General features: G+C 25.7%; 1 protein-coding gene across 2 annotated transcripts in view; it reads left to right on the forward strand.

The window, feature by feature from the left end:
- The first annotated feature begins 546 nt into the window (after window positions 1-546).
- Window positions 547-14,085, forward strand: part of LOC101241202 (mutS protein homolog 5) — a 69,652-nt gene continuing 56,113 nt past the window's right edge. For both annotated transcript variants that reach the window (XM_065801192.1, XM_065801193.1), the window contains exons 1-2: window positions 547-790; window positions 9,210-9,333. In XM_065801192.1, coding sequence (XP_065657264.1) covers window positions 569-790; window positions 9,210-9,333 — 346 coding nt within the window. In that variant the 5' untranslated portion in view covers window positions 547-568. The remainder of the gene's footprint in view (window positions 791-9,209; window positions 9,334-14,085) is intronic.

Below are 14,085 nucleotides of genomic sequence, written 5' to 3' on the forward strand. Positions count from 1 at the left end.
TAATATAAAATTTTTTAAGTATAATAACAACTTAATAGAATGCAAAAGTTTATACTAAAATTTATTAGTATAATAAAAATTTATAGGACAATTTTAAATTAAAGTTTTAATTTTGCTACATTTTGACTTTATTTTTATTTATATAATAAAAAAAAAATTAGTAGATATTACAAAAAAATGTTTTAATACAGTTACATTTTTTTGTATAAACTACTAAACTTTTTTTTAAGCAATAGTATTATGTGTGTAAAAAAATTAAGTAAAACACAACCTTTTGCTTCAAAGGTGCAAATTTTTCGGAAATCATCAAGTTATTACAATGGCTTCAAAAAAGTCATTAAATATTACGATATTTATAAAAAACTTTACTTATAAACTATTACAATATCAGTTGGATAGACCTAATGTAACTTAGGTCTATCCAATTGATATGTTTATAAGTAAAGTTTTAAAGCCAATAATTATTATTTCTTTCCAAAACCCTTGATTTTTTAGTAGGTAACTTCATTAAAGTAACTTATTACTGACTTACATTCCAATAAATTTAGATTTAACTTAAATTTAAAATATGGAGGTCAAAAATGATTGTAATTTAAATACAAGAAACTCTCAAAACGAAGATGTTACAGGAACTAGTTTAGTTGGAAACCAATTTTCTAATTCTCCAAGTAGTTTTCAAAGGTGTGAGTTAACTTCGCCATTCTGTAGAAATAACAACAATATGATGGTAGATAATGATTGTGTGGATTACACTCATGAAAGAATTGATTTAGATGATGCACTTGAACAAGTATAGTAGATTTTATGACCTTTAGTTGTTTTGTTTTATTTAGAGGAATATTGCAAATATTACTAAACATATAGTAAATTTTTTATTTTTGTTTACAAATCTAGATGGTTAACTTGGAATGCAGTTTTTGTAAAAAATAATATACCAAGATAAATTTTTACTTTTTTTATCTTTGTTAAATATAAAATACTTGAATAAATTTAGGACCTTTTGTTTTGAAATGTTTTTCACTTAGAATATTAATGAATGATAATTATTAATCATATATGAAAGAATGATGCTTTATTTGTATTTTTGCATTGAAAGATAAAGATTTTTTTCACAGCATAGCTTTACTTGAGTTGAACAAACCATGGTTCATCTTTTAAGGTTTTACAAAATTGGGATAACTTATAAAGATGAGAATAATTTTTTTTGCCTTCCTTAAAGTCAAAATAAAATTGCTCTTTTATTTTTTAAAAGATTACATATCTCCCTGGCTACATATCTCCTACATATATACATATCTCCCTGGTGCATAACTTGAAAATTCTTATCCATTCAAGTGCAAACATCAAATGAAACTCTTTTTACTTTTAAGGGTATGAAACTGCAATGGTTTCATTTCTCAGGAATTGTAAAAGATGCATTATATCTCTCTTTCAAATTGTACTTTATAGTGTGTACTTCTATTAAAACCTTTTCAATAAAAATAAAGGATATTTCTTTAATGTGTTGAATAAATATCATATCCTGATTCCTCATCTAATGCTAATTTTCAGATTAATTACATGTAAAGTTGAGCAATAACTCTTAAAACAAAAGTAACAGTAAACTTAGAATTGCTACTAAACAAAAAAAATCCACCCAAAAAATTTATTTTAACACTTTCTCTGTGGTAGAATGGGATTTTCATAATAAATAGAGCTTTTTGTGTGATTTTTTGTCTGCTTATTGTTACATAATGATTAGCCAATCAGAAATCATTCTTATCGAGAAACTCTATACATTTAAAATACAAAATTTCAGCTTGCAGTATGAAAGTATGTGTGTAAAAATTTCAAACTATTATTATTATTATTTATCATTTGAAAGAGGCTAAATTCAGTATCGCATTTAGTAAAAATTTTATAACAAAATAACAATTCTACAAAAAGATATGCTCATTTAAGTAACAAAATTTTGTTACAAGTATTGCTTAATAAAACTGTGACCAATTTTAAAATGTCAGATTCAGCTAACGGTAGTTTTATTATGAAACTTTGTTATTATTTGCACAATATTTTGCTTTCTTTAAAATATCTCAACTAAGATACATATTCTGCTACAAAAAGTTAGGTGTTTGCTATTTAATTGTTTTCTATGAAATTTGGCATGAACATAGAAAAGTTCTTTTTAAGAGATAGATTTAAAAAAAACTCAACTTAACTTCAATATCAAGCTTATATCTGATCAACAACGAAGATTTTCATATTAGTAAATTCAATATTAACAGTGATAACTATAGAAAGAACAACACAAAAATGAAATTTACTTTTTATAAAATATCTGTTCATATCAAATTTTAACAAATAACACAACAAAATACATCTTATAAGACAAACATCAAGCTGTGATAAAATGGTTGAATATTTTGATTACAAAATCATTGCCTTAAATCGACTGATACACATATACAGTGTTTAATTTTTTCCAAGATGGCTTCTCACAAATGTAGATGTAGTATTCTTCTTGAAAAAGTTTTTAATTATGTCTTGTTTGTGAAAATAATAAATATGAGTAGTGGCATATATCAAAGTTTGGAAGTAATAGATTAGGAACCTATTATTTATTTTTTATTTATCTATTTAATAATAACTGTGTACATGTACAATGACAATGTACGTTGTCTATGAAACTCATCAAAAGTTGTGACCTCTCGTATTTGAAACTATTAAATCAGGTAGGTATTCCAATGTTGAATTATCTATTATTTTTACAATTTTGTTAAGTTGGATTATGTCATTAGGTCATTATAGTTAAATCCATATCTTTTTAGTTTAAAACGCTATTGTGAGGCACGAAATCAAAAGCTTTTTTCATATCTAGGAAAATGATTTTACTGGTAAATTATCTTCCATTGCCTGAATTATTAGATCCATAAATTCTATAAGGTTTGTACAACATTTTTTTTTTAGAAAATCCGTGCTTTTCCTTAGTCAAAAGATTGTTTTTTTCTAAATGCAGCGTAAATGTAGCTTTTAAGATATGTTCCATTTCTTTGCTTATAACTGAAGTAAGTGATACTGGTCAATAAATTGATGGATCCGATTTATCTCCATGTTTGAATAATGGTGTTATGTTAGGATTTAACATTATGCATTACCTATTTATATAGTAGCATTATGTTTTACCTATTTAATTCAGTCAATGTATGTACACTCTCTGTATGTTTTACCTATTTAAGTCAGTTCATGTATGTACACTTAGGCTGTAACTAATTGACTTTTTTTCAGAAAATGAGACAGCTATGGTACTACACTATGAGGAAAAATTTGAAACATTGGAATATTTATTTTTTCTTTTAAAAACATCACTAACCTAAAAATACATTTTTTTTGTGTGTAATAATGTTATTAAAAGTAAAGCAACATGTTATGTCATAAGTCTATGTTACTGAATGTAAAGCGTAAATTAAAAGTGTCAGGATTTTTGTAATTCAAAGATTGCATAAAATGTGCGATTTTCTCAACACATTGCAGCGCTTGGTGTCAATTATTGATGGTCCTTTACACCATCAGGTCTCTAAACACTTTTTAACACTTTCATAATTTTGAATTATGAAAATATTAAAAAATGTTAAAAAGATTTAAAAAAAAAAAGTCTGGCAGTAGCCTGGCAGGACAACAGACAGTTTGTTACTTACAAAAGTGTGTTTATTAATAAAACCATATTTTAATCTATGAAGTTTTTATTCCTTGAGATCATTTAAAAGAAAACTTTAGAAAGCATTTAAAGTAGTATAGGCTTTGTTTAATAATGATTACACTATGGTGCGTTAAATAATTTTACCAAACTTAAAAGAAGCCAACCGGGGAATTGATAATTCAATGTATGACTGTATTGTTTTTTAAAACATTGTTGTTGCATTTTAAAGCATGTTTTTTCTCAATTTAAAATGAGTTTTAAAATTGTATTTTCTTTCATATTACAATGCTATTGTATCATTTTTTAAACTTTGTAGTTGCATTTTGAATCCTGTGAATGGGCAGTTGAATAATTATTAACACTGAATCTCTTTTGTTTTTTATTTCTTATATATAACAGGGGTACATCCCTGATATTTATTTTTTTCATTCACCTCCTCAAGGCTGCTAAAGCCACTACAGACGAGAAGGCTACTTAATTGTGGTTATAACCTCTCAACTCTATATCTCCGAAACACGAACCTTGACGAACAAGGTCGCTGCGCGGAGAAACAAGTTTAGCTTAATGTGATATTTGACGTCATAAAATTCTCTTTATTTTTTTATTTTTTAAAGACATTAACTTTTTATAATCTTTTTTTTCACTTGATATGAACTCTTCCTCAAGTTTCTTTGTCACAATAAACTAACCTTTTATATAGAAATCAGCTACTAAATTAATTGCGGCAAAAACATTTGCTCAAAAATATAATCTTTTTTGTACTAAAAAGTAGAAAATAAACTTTGTAATTTAAATTTAATAGTTGAGTATTCTAAAGATTGACAGGAATCTTTCTATATAAATCTTGTGCAGATCTGTCAATCTGAATTAATAAGTTCAGATTGACAGGTCAGCACAAGGTTTACTGAACTAATAAATTTACTGAACTAATAAATTTAAATTAAAAAGTTTATTTTCTATTTTTTAGTACAAAAAAGATTATACTTTTGAGCAAATGTTTTTGCTATATTTTATTTTCTATTTTTAAGTCTTTACAAAGAGTTATGATATACTAGTATTAAACAAAATTAGAAAAAATAAAAGTATTTTTAAAAGATTTAAAAAAGTAAAAATACAAACCCACAAGCAATCTTAGCCAATTTTAAAAATGAAAAAATGTATTTATAAAAAGGAAAAAGTATATTATTAAAAAAAAGAATAACAAACCCACAAGCAATATTAACCGATTTTAAAAATGAAAAGATTTGTTAATGAATAAAGTTAAATGTTATTTAACGGCTTTTTTTTATTACTATAAAAGAATGTTTTCTTTTGATTTTTTTTCTTAACATTAAATAATTAAATTTAATATTGCATTTTAAAAAATGTTTGATATTAATTAATTTTTTTCTTATCTCGACATTTTCATAAATGCATATGTTAAATTTTTGAGTTTATAATGATGTTTTCTTAAATTTTTAATTGCGGCTTTGCAACTACAAATGATTATTTATTTGAAAAAAATTAGCAAGTAACCAATAAAAAAGTTACCTTAATTTATCATTATTAAATTATATTGCTGTATATATCGTTTATTGAAAAATAATCACTGCGATTTAACTTGCGTTATAAAAAAAACAGTTTAACTTATGTTTTGTGTAAATTTTTAATGCAGTCGTTTATTTAAAATTTAACTTTGAGTAAAAAAAAAAAAGAAGTTTAGGAAGGAAAACCAAAAAAACAATTGCAATAAAAATGAGCTAATTTTTTTTAAAGAACAAATAAAGTTTCATTATTGAATAATATTTAGTAATATTTTTCACACACATATTCATATACATTGTCAGGGTGTTAGCCAGCCTGATGGCTCCGCGTATAATGCGGTTTCCCAATTGGTTTAAAATTCCCAAAGATTTTTAAGATCGTGGTAAAAAAAAAATTAAATCAGTCTTAGATTTAAATCCACTTTTCTGATGATACTAACTTGCTCATTATCAACAATTCTTAAAAAAAAATTAACAAATACATTAATCATGATCTTGCCAATTTAATTCAGTGGCTTCGCTCAAATAAGCTTTCCCTCAACTGTAGCAAAACTGAACTGTTCATATTCAAATCTAAAAAAACAAAAATCAATAAAAATTTAAACTTTAGATTAAGTGGCCAGAAAATCATTCCTTTAAACTCAATCAAAATCTTGGAATTATAATTGATTTTATAATTCCAACCTATCGTTTGTATCCCACCTCAAAGACTTAGCCTTAAAATTGAGCAGATCAAATGGAATGCTGGCTAAAGTTTGCCATTATGTCAGTCTGAAAACATTATTAAACATATATCATGCCATTTTTGGCTCGCATATACGATATGCTTGTCAATTATGGGGACAATCTCAACAGCAAGAAGTTTTAAGGATATCTCATCTTGAAAACAAAGCTTTAAAAATAATACATTTTCAGAATTACAAATCCAATCCTAATGTGCTTCATCTTACTTACAAGTCACATAGTTTAAGGATCTTAAGGATCCTTAAACTATGTGACCTTGTTCAATTCTTGAATTGCCAGTTTGTCTGGAACCACCAACACAAAAACCTACCTCTTACCTTAAACAATTTCTTTCAAAAAAATGCAAATAACTGATACTATCTTCGATCAACTGATAATCTGAATCTTGCAGTCTTAAATCATCGTTCTGTTAATTATGGACGATTATTACTATTAGCATTAACAATATATTTAGTAGCTTTTATTTACAAGGTTTTTACTTAAGATTAGTACATGTACTATTTGTAAACTTCCGTGAATGTAACAACTATTTCAGAATATATGAATTGATTGATTGAATTGATTGATTAAATTGTTGCGCTAGACTAGTAAAAAACGCAATTAATACGCACGACAAGGAAATGAATTAAGTTTATCAATTAAGAATTAAGATCGATTTTTTAATGTGAAAAAAAAAGTGTCGTCATTAACAAGCAAGATCATTCATTTAAAAGTTGAAAAAAAAAAGTTTTTAATTTTTAATTGATGTCAGTTGTTCTCCAGTTAAAGTTGTTCAATACGTTTAATAAATTATTTTTTTAATTTATTTTTGTTATTCAAAAACTCTTTGTTTACATTCTTGCTTTTTATCTTAAGTTAGGAAAGTTACAAATAAAATTTGCGTATTAATAAATATTATAATATAAAATAAGTTAATAACGTTTTTATATTAAAAGATTTATTAATAATTTCGGTAAAATAAGTTGGCTGGGAAAGTAAACCGAAAATAACAACAAAAAAAAATCAAAAATAAAACTTGCAATGAAACGTATTGTATGTTATATTTGCGTAAAAATAAAAGAAAATAATTAAATAATATTATAATATTATTGTTTATTAACCAATGTTTACAATAATTACAATAATTAATTTTTTTTTAATTTACAAATTCAAAATTTACGTAGATATTTAATGTATATTTGTAAATTGAAAAATATCGATCTGCCCCTTAAATGTCTTTGTTAATTACTCGGTGTAGCAAAGGCAATTTTAAAATACTATAGTGTCTGTATGATATTTAGTTGACTACTACATATTTCCGTTAAACGATCAGGTCTGTGAATCATGTAAAGACGGAAAAAATAAAATGATAAGTTTTGCGGTATCATAAAATATAAATGTTTGAAGCGAAAAAACCCAGACCGTAGATTTTTTTTTTTTAAATCTTCTTAAAATCCTAATTCGCTTGTCCAAATTTGTATAAGATTTTAAATAAATATATATATATATATATATATATATAAATATATATGTATATATATTTATATATATATAAATGAAGAAAAAACAACTTTTTCTATAGTACCTTGAGTTTCATGCCTTTACTGCAATCATCAGCCATTGAATACAAAATTAAAAACAAAAACACCCGCTATATATTGGCGTTTCACAGGAAGACCACACAAAAAATATGTGGTCATATATATGCTTGTGATCGCACGCAATTACATGACCACGCAAAAAATACTTTGTTTTGGCGATTTTACCATGGCTTTTGACATGTTTTTAATATTTAAAAATGCGCTAAAAAAACTTACTTAAACTTATCTAAAAAAACTTTATTTAAAAAAAAAAGTCTTAACGAAAAAGAAAATAAAAGTAACACTTAACTAAAGCAAAAACACAAAAAATTATATGTATATAACCCAACTAAAGCAAAACTTAACTAACTAAAAGGCTTAGTTTATTTAAATCATGTTTTTAATTACATTTGGAATAATTTTTTATCTTTATTAATGTTTACATATTATTATCAGAAACCCTTAAAAGTTAAATAAAAAGGACAATTTACTTTTAGTGATTGTTTAAAAAATACTCAAGCCTAATTTAAATTATAGTGTTTTTTTTTACTAATTTAAAAATATCGTTTTCCATGTAAATGTAAACAAGTAAATTATACCATTTTATGCATTATACACAAATAATAACACATTAAAGGACCATTTCATTCTTTATTTTAGCATTTGTACTTTTTATTTTAGTTTGTTTCAAAAGATTAACATTATCATGAAAATTACATTATTATTCAAGTTAAAAAAAACAGTTTATTATTAATACTTTATATAAAGATTCATTAGAAGTGTTTTGTTACTTTGTTAAAAAGCGTTTTGATAATATAAAAGGATTAAAGATCAAACTTATTTAGTTGTAATGGCTTTCAAAAAATTTGTATTTTTTTTTCAACAAAATTTTTGTTATCTTTTTAAACGTATTAACTTTAATTAATCTTATTAAAATTCGTTAAAATTTTTTGTCGTAGAATGTCATTGTTTATAAAAACAAAATTTATTTTTATTTTTTAATAAAGTTTTTTATAAAAAATCCATACATAAATAATTTATATAATATAAATTAAAAAAATTATTTACAACTGTCAATTATACTTTAAAAAAAAATCATTATCAGTAAATTGTTACTTTATTTTAAAGCGTTTTGCTAGTATAAAAATGTTTGTTAAGATGTTTTGATGTAATTTATTTCACGTTAGGTATAGATTATTTAGGTATAGATTGGGTATAGGTACAAACATAAGGTATAGATTATACCTAAGGTTCAGAATATTTTTCATTTAGCACGTTTTTAAAATGTTTTTTGAAATAGCCTCAGTCAAATTATCAAAGCTAAATGTGATTTGCCTGGTCGTATAATGATGTGCGATCGCATGCCTTCCTGTGAAACACTGATACATGGGAAACACTGATGCACACTTTCCTGTGAAACACTAATATATATATATATATATATATATATATATATATATATATATATATATATATATATATATATATATATATATATTCATATATATATATGAATATATATATATATATATATATATATATATATATATATATATATATATATATATTCATATATATATAGACAGTCAATCACAACATTTGGTATGGAATAATTTCAATGAGAATAAAATAATAGTTTGTTCTAGTATTATTTTTTTCTAATAATGTATAATAATATCAAATGATAAAGAGAAATTGTCAATTTAGATTTTCTTATCTGTTATAATGATTGGAAGTCGGTTAGGAGCAGCTTATTATAGTTCAGCTACTTCAATAATTTATATGATTCCTGATGTTATTGAAACACAAGACCTGCTTTTTCTTCACAATCGTAGGTTTTGTTTATGTTTTTTATATAAAATAAAAATAATATATAATAATAATAATAGAAATAATATATTTCTAATATAACATCTCAATATAGACAAAGTTTTAATAAACCTAGAATTGTTTTTGAATAATTTTCTCGTTCTATGGCTGAATTGCTAACTGTTGTGACTGAAAGATTTTATTATTTAGTTGATGTAGGTGGCAAGGCTAGGGCTATTGCTTTTGACATTTTTAAAGCTTTAGATAAAGTTTGGCATGCTAGTCTTTTTCCATAAGCTTGCTTTATTTTGTGTATCTGGTTAAGTTTTTGAGATTATCAAAACATTTCTTTCTAAACTCTTTATTAAAGTCATCCTTAAAAGCTAACACTTTTTTTTATTTCCAGTAACTTCTGGTATACCTCAACGTTCTATCCTTGGTCCTGTTTTAATTCTTATCAACATTAATGACCTTCCTGACAACCTTTTAAAGTCTTTTGTCAACTGTTTCCTTGCTTTTTAACTATATTCTTTGTTTTCTAGTAACTCCCAACTTAAAAGTGGTTGCTTGCAGCCTTGTTCGGAGTGAGTCAGAATTAAAAAAAAAGAAGTTATTTTTATTCTTTTTTTAAACTGTTCTTTCTTTATTTATTTAATAAAAAATCACTCGTCTTATAAAAAAAATTTATTAAAATACTTTAAAGTTTAAATCTTTAAATATCTTCATTCAAATCTATTTTATTATTTTATTACAAATATTATTTCAAAAATTCAAAATATTAAAAAATTTGTCTATAAAATAATTTTTTTTTTTTTTATAAACAGTTTGCATAGGTGCTAAAATAGAGGTTTGTTTTTGCATGATTGTTAAATTCTTTCCAATGTTATCAGCTTCATTTGGATTTCTTTTTTTTCCAATTAACAACAAATGTTTAATGAGTTTTGAATTTTGCTTTAAGTTTTCCTCAAAGTTGTTTCAGCTTTTTTTGTTCTTGATATAAAGTTTAATATATTTTATATATTGCAGTGGATAGGAGCATGCTCTAAAACCTTGCTACACATCCCTAGTTTTTTTTTTCTTTATCTTCAAAAAATTTCTCGTTCAATCCAAAAATGTTTAAAAAAGTTGTTTCAACCAAGAGCCACAGGAGAAATCAAATATTTTAGGTAAATACCAAGGAATTTTGCTGTTTATGATAGGTAACTAAGAGGCATGTGGCATATCTGAAATTTTAGTATGTTGATACTGGTGTTATATAAGTATGACTTGTCAAATAAAAATGACCAAAATTTTATAAACCCTAAAATTTTGTTAATCTTTATTTTGACTCTTAATTTCCCCCTTACTAGAACTAGGTCTCCTTGTATTTATTAATTTGAATAGTCATAACTTTTAAAGGAGAGTTTTTTTTTCTATGATTTTTGACATCTTTGGATGAGTTTTGAATTTTTACATGGCCTACTATATAACTGGCCGAATTTTTTGCCTTGAAGACAAAAAGTTGGTGAGGCAAATAAATATTAATTTGAAGTTTACAAATCAACCAATTTAACAATATTCAGATGGTTTAAATTACATATATTTTTTAAATATAAGCAATAGTTTATTTTGTGATGCCAAAAAAGTGCTTTGTTGTTAGTTTTTTGATTGGCAAAAGTTTAAAGAATGTTCCAGTATCAGCGACCACCTGCCATACAAAAGTGTCTTTAGTTTTACTGATAGCAATCACTTAGAACTTTGAAATTGTGGAATTAAGTTTGTCAACCGAGCTGATTGGAGTCTCACAGAAAACTCTGATATGTATCAATCATTTTGAAAATAAAATTTTAAAACAGGTAAATGTATGACATTGAAATTTTTCCGTAAATCTTATACTAACAATTATTACCAACCAAAAAATCTTATCAAACCCATCTCTAATTCAATCAATCTCAGCTTTATGTAAGGTTATATATTCGCCTCACAGTTCACATACATAACCATCCTTTGCTAGATGAAACAGATGATTTCTGAAAATGTGATACAATTGAAAGCATTATAGATCTTAATGAAAGTTTTTGTCTAGCAGGTTTTTCATTTAAAAGAATTGATCACCGTGCACAACGGGTACAAAAAAATTTTTTGTAAAAATGAAAAAATGATTCCCACAATCTTTTAGGCATTATCCTGCTAAGAAAATGTGAAAGTTTCAAAAAATTTGGATCGTCCAAAAAAAAGTTATCATGTTCTGAAATTTTACCTTATAAAATGGCTTAGAAAGGCCAAAAAAATGTTTTTATGGGTTATTTTAAAAAACGGTACGAAAAAAAACATTTTTTCGTACCGTTTGAACAAACACTTTTTACAAATCACAGAAATGTTGAAGCAAATCTTCAATTGGTGAATAATAAAAGAATTATTTAAGTGTTAAATGTTTATAAACAATCTGTATCATAATCATTTTCTTCAATAATTTTAGGATTCTAAAGAACAGAGAAGATTACAAAACTACAAAATGCTCTACAAAACGGTATATCTGAATTTTTTGTACGTTTCAAGACCGTAAAAAAATCAAGTAATCTTTTCAAGAGACCGTATCTCAGCAGGAATCTCTTGATGGTCTAAATCTTGATAATCCAGAAAAACTGTCTTTTTTGGCCTTTCTAAGCCATTTTATAAGGTTAAATTTCAGAATGAGTTATAACGTGATAACTTTTTTTTGGATCATCCAAATGTTTTGAAACTTTCACATTTTCTTAGCTGGATAGTGGCTAATAGATTGTGGGAATTATTTTTTCATGTTTACGGAATTTTTTTTGCACCAGTGTTTGTTGTTCTTTTATGTTTTATGTTTTATTCTATTGATTTCTATTGTTTTATGTTTTTTACTTGGATTATTAATTACTTACTAAAACTCCTAAGGATATTTTAATCATCTTAAGGACATTTTCGACAAATCAGTTAAAGCAAGCTTTGGACACCTATCAGTTGAAGAGACGGAAACGAAAGAGCAGAAACAAAGCTTTAAACAATGCGCATATTGACAAATCTTTTGAGCGAAAAGCCGTAAACAAATTTTGGGAAGTTCATATTGCTGTTTCACCCGAAGAAGGGCTGGGCCTGAAAAGGAGTGCAAAATTATCGAACATGGGAATGGCAAAGGTGAATTCTTTTGCTATAAAAAAGTTTGAAAGGCCGATTTTGCCAAACAGAATGCTCAAAAAAGCAAGGAAAGATCTTGAGCAAATGATTAGCTTTAAAGAGAATATAGCTGGAGGTTTTATGTTGGACGAAGTTGACAAAGTTTTATTGGAGAGAATTTCTCGCTTAGAGCTGAACAACCGAGAGAGTAAGCAAGTTTTGCTTTCTGTTGACAAAGGGAATGGAAGAGTAACAGCAACTGTTGCTTTTATATGTTGCGACAAACCGTCATCGTACTATAATGCTCTGCCCATTCAGTGCTTGACCGAAATGGATACTTACGCTTCTCTGAAAGATCACAAATTCAGCACTCAATACGAAACCTTAAATTATGCTGGATTCTTGAAACGGTTGGCGGTTTTTGGGACAAGCCCTTTAATTCACATGATGGTGATGCATCTCAGATATTTTGTGCACAAAAATAAGTTTATCGGAGCATGAAGAGGATCTGAAGAAGGAATAGAAAGTTTTCACAGTAAATTATCGAATGAAATGACTCGGCATAAGTTGTCCGGAGAAAATCGGTTGAAGAATGCCCTAAAATGGATGTGTATTGATGTTTTGTTATCGGATTCCGGTCTAATTTTGTAATATTTTTGACAATTGATTTCTATGTTTCTTATATCTTAATGATGTAGTTGATAAACTTGTTGTTTAAATTACAGTGACATCTCTGTTTTGAAACATACAAAAAATTCAGATATACCGCTATGTAAAGCGTTCACTCCTCTTCAACTTAGTAATACATTGTGTTATATATATTTCAGCTACTTTTCGAGATAATCCAGAAAAACTGACTTTTTTGGCCTTTCTAAGCCATTTTATAAGGTAAAATTTCAGAACGTGTTTTTTTTTGGACGATCCAAATTTTTTTGAAACTTTCATCTTTTCTTAGCTGGATAGTGCCTAAAGGATTGTGGGAATCATTTTTTCATTTTTACAAAATTTTTTTTTTACTCTACAGCGGACTCGTTGTGCTGTGTGTTATATCTTCAAATTTTTTTTGATGATGATTTTGATGATTTTTTGATGTTACTCCTAACATGGAGAGTATTACAATTAATGATGACTTACATGTAAAGAGACATATGAAAAGGTATTTAGTTCTATTACCTAAATGATTTTGAGAAGGTAGTGTTTGTAAATTAACCAGTACCAGTATCATGCCTTGTTTTAAAGCATTAGGCATAGAGTGATTGACATACACCTCAAGCAATTTTTACGTAAGCAGTAAGCAATTTCGGTTAAGCAACTTTTTATCATTTTTTGATTTTAAATTATACTATAAGCAGTAAGATAAGAGAAGTAATTCATTTTAAAAATGTCAACTTTGGAATGATGTTTATGTATTTATTTTAAAAGTTTGAATGACAGTTATGTTTGATATAAGCGATATTTAAATAATAAATTTAAATAATAAATTTTTTTTATTTGAGGTTTTAAAAAAACTCAAAGTTAAAAGTTTACTTTTATTTTGTTTTTATTTTATTGTAATGATTGATTTTTTCGCTTGTGAAATTTAAAGTTAAATTGAAGTGATTATTTTTTAATAAACGATATATTCAGCGATGTAATTTTAATAATAAACTAATAA

Source organism: Hydra vulgaris, chromosome 07 (assembly GCF_038396675.1).
Source record: "Hydra vulgaris chromosome 07, alternate assembly HydraT2T_AEP".
NCBI classification, from domain to species: domain Eukaryota; kingdom Metazoa; phylum Cnidaria; class Hydrozoa; order Anthoathecata; family Hydridae; genus Hydra; species Hydra vulgaris.